At 44.9% G+C, this 13667-nt stretch overlaps 2 protein-coding genes and 1 long non-coding RNA gene across 13 annotated transcripts in view; 2 read left to right on the top strand and 1 right to left on the bottom strand.

The window, feature by feature from the left end:
* Nucleotides 1–4920, top strand: part of Mbd4 (methyl-CpG binding domain 4, DNA glycosylase) — a 12176-nt gene extending 7256 nt beyond the window's left edge. For 4 of the 8 annotated variants that reach the window (XM_031383042.1, XM_031383038.1, XM_031383040.1 and 1 more), the window contains exons 4-7: nucleotides 1495–1569; nucleotides 1664–1798; nucleotides 2424–2573; nucleotides 2954–3670. In XM_031383042.1, coding sequence (XP_031238902.1) covers nucleotides 1495–1569; nucleotides 1664–1798; nucleotides 2424–2573; nucleotides 2954–3153 — 560 coding nt within the window. In that variant the 3' untranslated portion in view covers nucleotides 3154–3670. Of the gene's footprint in view, nucleotides 1–1494; nucleotides 1570–1663; nucleotides 1799–2423; nucleotides 2574–2953; nucleotides 3677–4399 lie in introns of those variants that run through there. The other 4 variants (XM_031383037.1, XM_031383039.1, XM_031383036.1 and 1 more) reach the window with 3 other exon arrangements.
* On the bottom strand, nucleotides 3041–8413 carry LOC116099442. Its single transcript, XR_004122249.1, has 2 exons — nucleotides 8257–8413; nucleotides 3041–3147 (listed from the first exon to the last, which is right to left on the bottom strand). It is a non-coding gene; the product is annotated as an uncharacterized LOC116099442 (long non-coding RNA).
* Efcab12 (EF-hand calcium binding domain 12) overlaps nucleotides 5508–13667 on the top strand; it is a 26253-nt gene continuing 18093 nt past the window's right edge. For 3 of the 4 annotated variants that reach the window (XM_031383034.1, XM_031383031.1, XM_031383032.1), the window contains exon 1: nucleotides 5508–8907. In XM_031383034.1, coding sequence (XP_031238894.1) covers nucleotides 8556–8907 — 352 coding nt within the window. In that variant the 5' untranslated portion in view covers nucleotides 5508–8555. The remainder of the gene's footprint in view (nucleotides 8908–13667) is intronic. The other variant, XM_031383033.1, reaches the window with a different exon arrangement.

The raw sequence follows: 13667 nt of genomic DNA, 5'->3' as shown, positions 1-13667 counted from the left end.
AAAAAAAAAAAAAAAAAGGTGGAAAAAGATGGTTTTATAATATACAAATGTAAGATATTAACTGATACTCAAAGGGTGTAGCTAAAGGACTCCCTTTATGACCATTTAAACTTGAGAGATTAAAACTTGAGAGGTTTGATAATATTAGTTAAGATTTTTATTTTAGGGCTGGAGAGATGGCTCATGGTTAAGAGCACTGACTGTTCTTCCAAGGTTCCTGAGTTCAAATCCCAGCAACCACATGGTGGCTCACAACCATCCATAATGAGATATGACGCCCTCTTCTGGAGTGTCTGAAGACAGCTACAGTATACTTACAGATAATAAATAAATCTTAAGGAAAAGAAAAATTTTTATTTTGTATATGTGGGTGTGGATATCCACAGAAGGCAGGAAAGGGTATTAGATTCCCTAAAGCTGGAGTCACAGGCAGTTGTGAACCACTCGACATTGGTATTGCAAACTGAACTTAGGCCCTCTGGAAGAACAGCAAGTACTCTAGTGCCAAGCAGTCTCTCCACAAGCTTGTTGGGTAGCCTAGGCTGGCATCGAGCTCACAGCTCTTCTCAGCTTCTCCTGTGTACCTCTTTCTTGGTAAATACAACTGGAGAACCTTTGAAATGTGTGGGGAAATTATAGAAGAAGAGAAAAATTAGCACTTCTAACCACCACTATACCATCCTAATTCTATTCTTAGTGTCTCTTTATGTGTGTGCACACATACACATATGAATTCATGTTTATAAAATTGAGATCATATGTAGAATCTTGCCTCTTTTCCTTTTTGAAGTAAATGTCAGTAGAAAATATTCATGATAGAGTGTCAACATTTTTGTTTGTTTGTTTGGGTTTTTTTGTTTGTTTTTCAAGACAAGGTTTCTCTGTATAGCCCTGGCTGTCTTAGAACTCATTCTGTAGACCAGGCTGGCCTCGAACTCAGAAATCTGCCTGCGGGCGGTAGTGGCACACACCTTTAATCCCAGCACTTGGGAGGCAGAGGCAGGTGGATTTCTGAGTTCGAGGCCAGCCTGGTCTATAGAGTGAGTCCCAGGTCAGCCATAGCTACACAGAGAAACCCTGTCTCGAAAAAACAAACAAACAAAAAAATCCACCTGCCTCTGCCTCCCAAGTGCTGGGATTAAAGGTGTGCACCACCACTGCCCGGCGAGTGTCAACATTTTAATGACCACATTATAGAAATATATTAGAATAGTCAGGCTGTTGCAGTTTTCCATACTGTGAGCTGGCCATGTAAATCATAGGGCACCAGTAAGGGCCATGGGCTCTTGAGCTAGCTTGCGTGGATTTCCACTGTAACTCTCACACTAGCTGTGTGACCTGGGACTCATTTAGCTTCTCTGTGCCTCAGTTTCCTTATGGATAAAGTGGAGATAAAATAATGCAGGATATTAGTGGAATTAGGGTAATCTATGTAGCCTAGGCTAGCCCCAGCATTCCCTAAGCCATAGACTATAAACAATTTTTGCTTTTCAGAAGACAGCATCCCACGAACACAAGTAGAAAAAAGGAAAACAAGCCTGTATTTTTCCAGCAAGTACAACAAAGAAGGTACCCACCCTTCCCCAAGAGCAACAGGGCGGGGGGGGGGGTGGCATTTCCAAGTCTTTATGAGAACAACTTTGACAACCCTACAATTTTGTAGCCCTTAGCCCCCCAAGACGCAAAGCCTTCAAGAAATGGACCCCTCCTCGATCACCTTTTAATCTTGTTCAAGAAATACTTTTCCACGATCCATGGAAACTCCTCATCGCAACTATATTTCTTAATCGGACCTCAGGTTTGTGGGCCATTGTCATCTTGTCCTGGTTAGAAGGGAGATACCCAAACCGATTAAGAGATCCAAGTTCAAGTTACATTTTGAGTTTGTGATGTCCAACAAGGCTTTTCCCTTTTGGCCCTCAGAATTCTTTACTTATGCAAACATTAGACTGGATGACAGCCAACATCCTTTTTAATACTGAGAGCCAGGTGGCCATTGATTTCCTACTAACTGATGAACTTTGGTTATCAGCGAAGGAGCAGTTGATATTTTTTCCTCTATCCTTGTTGGAACCTCCCTGTGTTCACTGGATTCTTATAGTGCTTATCTAGTGAGCTGATGATTTGAAAACTAGCCAGTTTCAGTATAATTTGGATTAATAACCAAGAAGATTAACAGTGTTGGTATTTGGTTCTGTAAGTGGCTGCTGGTTCAGGTAGTGACTTGACAGTAGTTAAACAAGGCTAGGGATATAGCTCAGTGGTAGAGCCCTTGCCGGCATGCAAAATACCCTAATTTCATTCCCAGCACCACAAACACAGTAACAGAAATGCCACTGCCTGAAGTTTCTAGATGTAAAACTACCTAAACAAGAAGTTGGCCTTTCCCAGGACCTGTGTGTGCCATTGTGTCTGCTCCCCAGGCAAGATGGCCATCCCTGTGCTGTGGGAGTTTCTAGAGAAATACCCTTCAGCTGAAGTGGCCCGCACTGCTGACTGGAGGGACGTATCAGAGCTCCTTAAGCCTCTTGGTCTCTATGATCTCCGCGCAAAAACCATTATCAAGTTCTCAGGTACGTTCCCCAAGCCCCTGTGGAAGGAGCAAACTGCCCACCGAAGGCAACCACACCTTAAACTTTAATGCCCCGGGATGCTATATTAATTGAAGTCATTTAGCTCAAGCACCAAAGACATTTAAAACAGGCGGCTTGCCCCACACTACAGACTCCTACTGACCCAACACTGGATAGCCCTGTGCATAGAACAGAAGTATTTCCTCTGTCTGTTTAGCACAGCCCAGAAGAGTGGTGAGGAAGAGGCAGGTGATAAGGGCATCACAGGCTTGAGGCTACAGTCCGTGCTGCTTCAGAGGGAGGCGGCATCTTGCCCCGTTACAGGCGTGAGGAAGGTGACTTTCTCAAGGCTGACCACATGTTGGGTGTGTGTCCTTCAGATGAATATCTGACAAAGCAGTGGAGGTATCCGATTGAGCTTCATGGGATTGGTAAATATGGCAACGACTCCTACCGGATCTTTTGTGTCAATGAATGGAAGCAGGTAAGCCCACCACTGGCCATTTCCAACATAAGCCAACATATCCAGCGTATTTGCTTCTGGGGCAAAATAAGCCCACTAGTATGCCTGGATCTATGAGAAAGAAACCCTGTTATATAGTCCCAACGAGATTTGCCCTCTGTTCAAAGAGCAGCAGGGGCATAGGTTATGAATTATAGTTTTGAGCTCTTGAGGTGCTGCCCGAGTCCCTGTGCTGTGGCCTCAAACTGACTTAAGCTGTCTGTCACTCCTGACCCTATTATCAGTCTATGTTCTGTTTAATACTGACAGAATTTCTTCCTCTTAAAAAAGGAGCCCGTAGTGCTGAGAGGAGATGGCTTAGTTTGTAAAGTGCTTGCTATGAAGACTTGAAGTCAGATTCCCTAGAACTCACAGAAGAGCCAGGCATGGCAGCATACACCTTCTACCTGGTAGTTCCAGCACTGTGGGAGTAAAAACAGGAGGTTGCCTGGAAGTTCCTGGATAGCCTGTCTGAGCTTGTATACCAGAGAGCCTAGCCTATGTGGGTAAAGCTCCAGGCCAGTGAGAGACCCTTTCTCAAACAAAAAGTGGATTGTGAACCAGGGAGATGACTCAGGGTGTAAAGGTGCTTGTTGCGCAAGCCTGGTGACCCGAGTTCGATTCCTGGAACCCACAGAAAGGTGGAAGAAAAGAACTGACTCTAAAAAAAAATTGTACTTCATAGACATGCCTCAGTATACACACATATACAACTAATAAAATTTAATTTTTCCTGAAGGTAGAAGGTGCCTGAGTCCTATGGCTGCACACATGCACCAAGAGTATACAAGTGCCTATACATACACACACATCTCCAAAACAGAATCCTCCATAGAAGAGGAAATATTTGGACTTAGAGTGTCTAATTGTCAGATTTCTCCTCAGATCTCAGGCTGGAATATGGCATCTGGGTTCTATTACAACTACCCATTCCATTGTTCCTGCACAGCACTGGTACATTTTGATGGCAGTGTGACAGCTGGAGGGTATCCTGGCACACCGCCTCCTCACAGTATAGCCCTATATTAAGTCAGTGAGGTCTAGAGAAGCCCAGGCTGAAGGGCCACAGTTCTACCCCTTTACCACTGGAGCCAATGGTTAGCTTCACAGGGTCTCTAATCATTACTTCTGCTCCAGGTCTGGGTTAGTTCTGAACTGGAGAGCACTTTGTAACTGTATAGGATATCTATTATATAAGGTATAATTATATACAGTTTTGGTTGCTGCTGGGTTCAGTGTCCCTTTTTATCTCAGGTATACTATGATGAACTCCCTCAACAAACCTTTAAACATGTCAATGGCTAATATGTTGTATTTCTTCCAGGTGCACCCTGAAGACCACAAGTTAAATAAATACCATGACTGGCTTTGGGAAAATCATGAAAAATTAAGTCTATCTTAAAGCCACCTGTTTGAAGTTTCCCATGCATTGCTTTGTGCTTCCATTTCTAAGGGCCCTGTGGTGTACAGTGAGCTCCCTTCCTGGCATGTAGAGGTTTTTTCAGTTTGTTAGAAGCCAATGTAAGCCTCTGCCAAAAAAAAAAAAAAAAAAAAAAGAAAGAAATGAAAGAAAGAAAGAAAAGGAAAGAAAAGGAAAAAAAAAGAAATTGTTAGATAATGATCCTAAAAGTGTGCTCAGTTTGGTTTTCCAATGATGACATTCAACGCGCCAATGCTCAGATCCAGTCACCAGCACTCCTGTGGAGGAAAGGCCAAACATGCATAAAGTGAGACTGTCATGTACAGAAAGACTCCTGTTCCTACCGGTACTCCAGGGGTATGGACTAACTAGTGAGGCATTAACTTTAGAAAGATATCACTAAATAAAAACCGAATTGACCTCCACATGGTGGTACAGCATGAACCCAGCACTCAGGAGACTGACAGAGAAGGATGGAAAGTTGAGGGCCTGCCTGCTTGCTGCTTTTACAGGGGTCATTTTTTAGCACCCACATCAGGCAGCTCATAACTGCTTATAACAACAGCCCCTGGGGATCTGACACCTCCTTTTGGCTTCATTGGGTACCTTAGCACATGTGGCATATATATATATATATATATATATATATATATATATATATATATATTATTTTGTTGTTGTTGTTGTTGTTCTTTTTTGATATAGTCTTACTGTATAGCCCAGGCTGGCCTTGACCATGATCCTCTCCAGATTCCCAAGTGTTAGGATTCTAGTAGTGTACCATGATGACTGGCATGGATGAATATATCAGAACACATTTTGTTAAGGAAAAATGGGATGGAATATTATGCATTTTGAGTGGATGCTGCCTTGAGGAAGAGAGATAATTTAATTTTTAAACTACATCTTAAGCCAAGCAGTGGTGGTGCATGCCTTTAATCCCAGCACTTGGGAGGCAGAGGCAGGTAGATTTCTGAGTTCGAGGTCAGCCTGGTCTACAGAGTGAGTTCCAGGCCAGCCAAAGCTACACAGAGAAACCCTGTCTTGAAAAACAAAAAACAAAAGATCCACTAAGATCCACTAGTGGCACACACAGAGACAATGATAATGTATATGTGATAAATATATGTACATAGTACCTGGGTTGCTGAGGCAAGAGGGCCACTGTGAATTCAAGGTAGCCTGGCGTATGAGAATGTGAAGGCAGCTTTGGTTACACAGCACAACCCTGTACAAAAAATACCAACCAAGCTTGTTGAACTAAATAAGCTATGTCTGAAGACGTGTCTGTCTGTCTTGTATAATGGAAATCTTTTTTAAAAAGATTTATTTGTTTTATGTATATGAGTACACTAGCTGTACAGATGGTTCCGAGCCATCATGTGGTTGTTGGGAATTGAACTCGGGACCTCTCCTCGCTTCAGGCCCCGCTCACGTAGAATGGAGTTCTTAAGATCCTAATATACTGTGAAACCTATCACTTTGTATTAAGTAGTTAATAAAATATTTTATTAAAAAGGAAGTTCCCTTTGGCATCATGTTCTTGACCACTTGCATTGGCTCTGAGGAATTTTAGATTTGGCCTTAATATGCCTGTGAGAGTGTAGCTTTATGGCTCCATTGCAACTCACTCTTTAACCCTGGTAGTTTGTGAAATCTCATCTCTCCCAATGTTTGGTGCCATTTCCATGACAGGTGGTATACCATCATGGTTCCAATCCCAAGAATCAATTGTCATTCTAAGGTTTGGTTTGAAAATTAAATTGAATGAGGGCAAAGTAAACCAACTGTCAGGAAGCTGTTTGTCGTAGGACCGCGAGTGGATGTAAGCAGATGTGCTATGATGCAGGCTAATTGATTTTCCCTCTGGTGAATAAGTGGCAGCTGTTAGAGGGATGCTGGAGCTGGAGAGAGAACTGGCGACAGAGTAGTCAAGTTCAGTTCCTAGCATCTCTATGGAGGATCACAACTCCAGGGGATCTGTTGCCCTCTTCTGGGCACACAGGTAGTATATATACACACATGTGAAATAATAAGTACACCTAACTGTAAAGAGATGTGGCAGGAAAGCTAGCCACACCTCCCACTTCACAATAACTCATAATATTTTCACAGACATCACAGGAACACACATAAGTGCAGAGCCCTGTGCTGGGGAGGGAAAAAGATGAAAAGGCTCTGTAGAGATGTCCCAGAAAAAGAGAACAGTGCTAACAGTATGGCAGAGAAGAGAAAGAGAAGATGAATATCCAGACACAAGCAGGTCAGAGTCCAGAGAAACCTTTGGATCCCTGGGCCACAGCCAAGGTTAGGTGGTAGAGCAAATTTAGGAAAATGTCAGCTATGAGGTAAGGCTGCAGGGCAGGGCCACTTACAACCCCCCTCTCCCTGGTCACCTTGGAGGGGTCCTCTGTCTGGCCGATTGCTGGGGTTCCAGGGTGACTCTTTTCAGGAGATAAGGTTGCCTGACCTCAGTGCGTTCCCTCACATGTCAGTGAAATCATGTTGCCTCATCATGGTTTTATAAATGTTCAAGGGCTGTGGCTCAGAAGGGCCAGTAGAAGCAAGTGCCTCAGGTTGTAGGGAGTCAGGAAGATGCTAAATCTAGTGAAGGTGGTCCCCAGCACAGAGAACTTGTTCAAATGTTGATCTTTATTTTGTGACATAAAGTTTAAAATTTTAGGATCAGGCGTGTAGTTCAACAGTTGAGTTTGCCTGACATGCACAAGGCTTAGAGATCAGTGCCTAATAGTACAAAACTTTTTTTTTTTTTTTTTTGAGACAGGATCTTTCTATGTAGACCAGGCTGGCCTCTAGTTCACAGAGATCCTTCTGTGTACTACCATTCCTGGCTAGAATAAAATTTTAACTCTTCAATTAAATGGTTTTATTTTGTGTTTAACACATTTACAGCCACTAACACTAGCTAACTCCAAGACATTTGTCACCCCAAAAGGAAACCCCATTCTAGTTTAATAGTCCTTTCTCACCACTCATCTCTGATCACCAGCAGCTGACTGTTGTAGACTTACAACATTTCATATAATAGAACATTTCATATAATAGAACCCTTCAGTGTGAGACCTGAGTCTGGATTCTGTCTTTACTAGACTCCTCCATGTAGTGTGTGGGTCATGTATCTTTCCATGCACACCCCATATTTCACCTATTAGTGGACATTTCAAGGGTTTATTATTAGGACTGGTTCCAACCTCTGTTTCTGGCTTTGATTTAAAGATAGGCTCTCATTGTGCGGCTCTGGCTAGCCTGGGACTTGTTATGTAACACAAGCTGGCCTCAAACTTAATGTCTATCTTCCCGCCCGTCTCAGCGCTGGGATACAAGTGGTTGCCACCATAACTGTTGATTCCAGACCGTAACACCCAGTCATAGCACCAAATACCTGTCTTTATTTGACCTTGACTAACTAGGATTCTCAGAACCCAGGGTAGAGTATGATACAAATGAGAAAAGTGAAGCCTAAAGATAAGATCTGTAAGATCCTGCAGCTTACAAGAAAATAGGAATTTTTTTTTTCTTCAGAATCAGGCCATGGGAAGACTGGGACATAGGCATGATTTCCCAAAGGAGGTACCAGCCAGAGCTAAGCAAATCGCAGACGCTCCTGGCTTCCAGGTTTTGGGAGGTGGGAGGGAAGAAGGGTTCTCCCGCCTCCTTCCTGAAAGTGGAAGCGCTCAGCCAATCGGTGTAGGGCATCTGTAGTTCCGGCAACAGAGGCTTACTCTGTTGAGTAAACTTACTTGATCTGCAAAACCTGAAGCTGATTTGCACCAAATGGCTAAACCAGGGGCATACTCCATAACGCCATCTACAGGAATCTTCCGGCTCCTGGCAGCAGAGCCATTGGAGAGCGCCAGGATAGGCTGGAAGCCTCATTATGCCTTCTCCATTGTGGGATAGGGGTTGCCAGGAGTTCCAGAAGGTCACAAACATTCTGGATTCCTATGCTCTAGCTAGAGAACCCGGCTGAGTCACGTAACTTGGAATCAAAGCCGGGCTCTTGTGCCTGGGAACCTGCTTATTTCTCAGTTGGGCAACAATGCGTAATATATTGAAAAAGAGACCTGGAGACGAGACAGTCAGCTGTCTGTCCCCAAACAAGTTCTTGGCAAAGGGTTGCACTTTGAGAGGTGGAGGGCACAAACAGACAAGAAGAGTTGGAGGCCAGAAGACCCACGCTCTCAGAAAGCCTCCTCCCCACCCACCTAATGCTCCACAGTGGAATGCTGGTACCCATAGCCACCTTTCCTCAGCACACAGTAGGGATGTGGCAGAAACCCTCACCAAACAAAGTGGAAAGCCAAAGAAAGCAAACAGCCTATGGGAGCTCCTGAAAGCCGAGGAGAGAAAAAAGAATCGTGTGACATTCGGCTTGACGTTCGTAGACCATGGTAAGTGAGAGTGCTTTTCATGGAGCTGGAAGGTATCTGGAGGACCTGGTTAGATGAGACGGAAACCAGGGGACACCCACGACCCTGTAAACGATAGAAGTGAGACGTTTTCAGAACAACTAAGATGCATGGTTGTGCTGGAATGCGTGTACTCAGCACTGCCGGGATGGGTGTACGCAGCACTGGTAGGACGGGTGTACTCAGCACTGCCGGGATGGGTGTACTCAGCACTCGTAGGACAAGTGTACTCAGCACTGCTGGGATGGATGGGTGTACTCACTCAGCACTGCTGGGATGGATGAGTGTACTCACTCAGCACTGCTGGGATGGATGGGTGTACTCACCCAGCACTGCTGGGATGGATGGGTGTACTCACTCAGCACTGCTGGGATGAATGGGTGTACTCACTCAGCACTGCTGGGATGGGTGTACTCAGCACTGCTGGGATAGGTGTACTCAGCACTGCTGGGATGGATGGGTGTACTCACTCAGCACTGCTGGGATGGGTGTACTCAGCACTGCTGGGATGGGTGTACTCAGCACTGCTGGGATGGATGGGTGTACTCACTCAGCACTGCCGGGATGGATGGGTGTACTCACTCAGCACTGCCGGGATGGATGGGTGTACTCACTCAGCACTGCTGGGATGGGTGTACTCAGCACTGCTGGGATGGGTGTACTCACTCAGCACTGCTGGGATGGGTGTACTCAGCACGGAGGTCAGTGGGAGAAGCTGTCTGGTGTAAAGTATTGACACTTAGGAGTGACCAGAACAACAGGAGCCCAGGATGATGGCCAGAAAGGAAGGCAGCAGCTGAGATGTGAGTCAGAAAAGGAGAACAAGTGTTGTGTTCTGAGACAAGTGAGGGCCCTCAGGCAAGTGCTCCTGGGAAACGCATGTGGGTCAGTAAACGGGGTCTTATCCAGCATTCAAGGCCCACAATGAAGTTCTCTGTGTTCCTGGGAATGTACAAACAGAAGCAAAGTCAGCCAGTGACAGCCAGTGACATCAGAATGTACCTGTGCATGCAGGAGTGGAAATTCAGCACTCTCCCTTCCAAATCCACCATCTGCCATGCATGGTCATAATCCTGTAGAGTACTAGAAGTGCCTTGAAGAGTGAGTCGGTGGTGTGCAGGCCACCTGCATGCAAGAGGGTGGTTGAGATGACACCTGATAGGCTAGTCACTGTTCTTTGCTGTGAAGAGAGACAGCGCTTCAAGGCAACTCTTATGAAAGAAAACATTTAATTCGGGGTCTTGCTTATAGTTTGAGAGGCTTAGTCCATTATCATCATGGCAGGGAGTATGATGGCAGCCAGATATGGAAAACTAGCTGAGATTTATACCCTGATACACAAGCTGAAAGAAAGAGAGAAAGCAGGAGAGAGAGTGCACCTGATGTGGGCTTTTAAAACTTCAAAGCCACTAGGCAGTGGTTGTGTTAGCCTTTAATCCCAGCATTCAAGAGACAGAAGCAAGCAGATCTCTGAGTTCATGGCCAGCCTAGTCTACAGAGTTATTCCTAGGATAGCTAAGGCCATACAAAGAAACCCTGTCTGAAGAAAAACAAAACTCAAAGCCCACCCCCAGTGACATATTTCCTACAACAAGCGCCTCCTCCCTCCTCATCTTTTCAAACACTTCTACTTCCTGGTGACTAAAAGTATTCAAACATAGGAGCTTATGGGAGCCATTCTTATTCAAATTACCACACCCTTACTGTGAACCACAGAATAGGAAGGGCTGGAAGACAAGCCTCAAAGAATACCATGCCCTTTGAAGCACACAGCAACTGAGTAAATAGAACCCAAGGGCCAGGTAAGAGGCCAGGAAACACGACTGAGCAGAAAGAAGCAATGTAGAAAAGAGGACAAGGTGGGTGTGAGATTATGGGGGAGAAGAGGGGCCAAGAGCTTTAGGCCCTGGAAGGAGGTGTGTTAACTCCTTGAGCACTAAGAAGCCAGCTGTCTTAGGGTTTTACTGCTGTGAACAGACACTATGACTAAGGCACTCTTATAAGGACAGCATTTAATTGGGGCTGGCTTACAAGTTCAGATGTTCAGTCAATTATCATCAAGGCAGGAGCATGGTGCAGGAGGAGCTGAGAGTTCTACATCTTCATCTAGACTGGCTCTCACATGCTTAAGAGGAAAGTCTTAAAGCCCACACCCACAGTGACACACTTCCTCCAACAAGGCCACATCTACAAGTAGTGCCACTCCCTGGACCAAACCTACTCAAACCACCACATTCCACTCACTGGCTCCCATAGGCTTGTTCAAATATATAAGTCTATGGGGGCCATACCTAAACAGCATAGTGAAAAATGCATTTAGTCCAAATTCCAAAGTCTCCATAGTCGACAGGAGTCTCAACAATGTTAAAGGTTCAAAGTTTCTTCTGAGATTCATCCAGTCACTGAAACTGTAATCCTCAAAGCTAGACAGGAAATAAGCTGAGGAACTGCAAACTCTGCATCTCCATGGCTGATGTCAAAGCAGTCTTCAGATCTCCAACTCCTTTTTCATCTTTGTTGACTGCGACAAACTTCTTTCTCCTGGACTGGTTCCACTCCGTGTTAGCAGCTCTCCTCAGCAGGTAATCCACAGCTCTGGCATCTTTAACATTTTGGGGTTTCCAAGTCAACTTCAGCTTCACAGCTTCCTGTTCCAATGTCTGAGATCCACACATGATTTTCTGGGCTCCTCCAAAGGGCACATCACATCTCCAGCTCTGCCCTCTGTAGAACTCTAGGCTCTGGTTGACTCCACTCCACTGATGCTGTTCTTGGTGATCATCCTATGGTACTGGCATCTCCAGTACACCAGCGTCTTCTGCTGCAACTAGGCTTTGCCAATAGCCTCTCATAAGCTCTTTTCACGGTGCAAAGCCTCAATTCCTTTGCATGACCCCTTCAGTCCTGGGCCATCAACTACAACTGAGGTTGCACCTTCACCAATGGCCTTCCATGGCCCCTCACAGTGCCAAGCCTCAGCTGCTCTCCATGACCCATTCATATCTTTCAAAACCAGTACCACCTGGGTGATTCTTACACATTACCAAGTCCAAATGCAGCATGGGGTACAACCTTGGCTATCTCTAGAACACAGCTTTGTTGTGCTCTCAGAAAACACTTACCAGAAGATTTCACCTCAGTGATGCTGGTCTCTCTCTCTCTTTTTTTTAAAGATTTATTTATTTATTTTATGTATATGAGTACACTGTAGCTGTACAGATGGTTGTGAACCTTTATATGGTTGTTGGGAGTTGAAAGTTTTTAGGACCTCTGCTTGCTCCAGTCAACCCCGCTCACTCCTGTTGGCCCCGCTTGCTCAATCCCTGTTTGCTCCGGCCCAAAGATTTATTTATTATACATAAGTACACTGTACCTGTCTTCAGATGCACCAGAAGAGGGTGTCAGATCTCATTACAGGTGGTTGTGAGCCACCCTGTGGTTGCTTTGAACTCAGGACCTTCAGAAGAGTAGTCAGTGCTCTTACCCGCTGAGCCATCTTGCCAGCCCTGGTCTCTTCTTAATTACCACGAATTTCTTAGCTCCAGCTAACCAGCACCAGTTGTCCCAGTAGTCCCTTCTGTTCTTGACCCTAAAGCCAGAGCCACCTGGCCAAAGCTGCTGAGTTCTGCTCCTTCCTAGGGTTGGAACATACCCCCCTTGTTCTGTTCCTAGCTTTCTGTTTTCCAATTGCCTCACTGCCTAAGCTCGGCTGTCCTGGAACTTGCTCTGTAGGTTGATCTGCATAGCTCTATCTCCTGGGATTAGAGGTATGTACCATCACACCTGGACTTAAGCTTTTTTCACCTAGAACTTGCTCTGTCCCAGGCTACCCTTAAACTCAGAGATCTGCTTGACTTTAATCTCCTGGGATTAAAGTTGTGTCCTACCATGCCTGAACTTAAACTTAGCTGGGTTGGATCTTGTCCCAAAGTCCCACTCCCTTAGTCTGTTATCTCCTAAAACATAGGATTCAGTTCCATTCTACTTCCTGGTGCCCCTTTAATACTTGAACTATATATTTTGTATATTTCTTTTCTCAGCTTGCTCCTTTTCATTAAAACGTTCTTCATAAGAATAAACTTTAGTAACCACACAACAGGCTGTTTTGAGACTTCCTTTTGTGTGTGTGTGTGTGTGTGTGTGTGTGTGTGTGTGTGTTTTCTTTCAAGACAGGGTTTCTCTATATAGCCCTGGAACTCACTCTGTAGACCAGGCTGGCCTCAAACTCCGAAATCCGCCTGCCTCTGCTTCCCAAATGCTGGGATTAAAGGCATGCATCACCATTGCCCGAGTCTTCCTTTTTCAAAGAAATTAATCTAAATTTCTTCACCTTAGTCTCAGGCTGACTCTTAGGACAATAGCAAAAAGCAGCCACATTCTTCACCAAAATACCACAAAAACTGTCTCTAGGTCACATACTGAAATTCTTCTCCACTGAAACATCTTGGGCAAGGTCTGCACAGTTCAGATAACTCTCAACAACAAAGTCTTCCATATTTCTACTAGGATAGCCCATTAAGCCCCACATAAGGATTCCATTGCTTTCCAAACCAAATCCTCAAATCCACATTCTTCCAAACAAAAGCCCGCCTATCACAGCAATACCCCACTCCTGGTACCAGCTTCTGTCTTAGAAGGGTTTTACTGCTGTAAACAGACACTATGACTAAGGCAACTCTTACAAGGACAACATTTACTTGGGACTGCCTTACAAGTTCTGAGGTTCAGTCCATTATCATCAA

Source organism: Mastomys coucha, unplaced genomic scaffold, assembly GCF_008632895.1.
Source record: "Mastomys coucha isolate ucsf_1 unplaced genomic scaffold, UCSF_Mcou_1 pScaffold20, whole genome shotgun sequence".
Lineage (NCBI taxonomy): Eukaryota > Metazoa > Chordata > Mammalia > Rodentia > Muridae > Mastomys > Mastomys coucha.
Note: the sequence above shows the minus strand (reverse complement) of the source record. Positions and strands in the feature narration are given on the sequence as shown.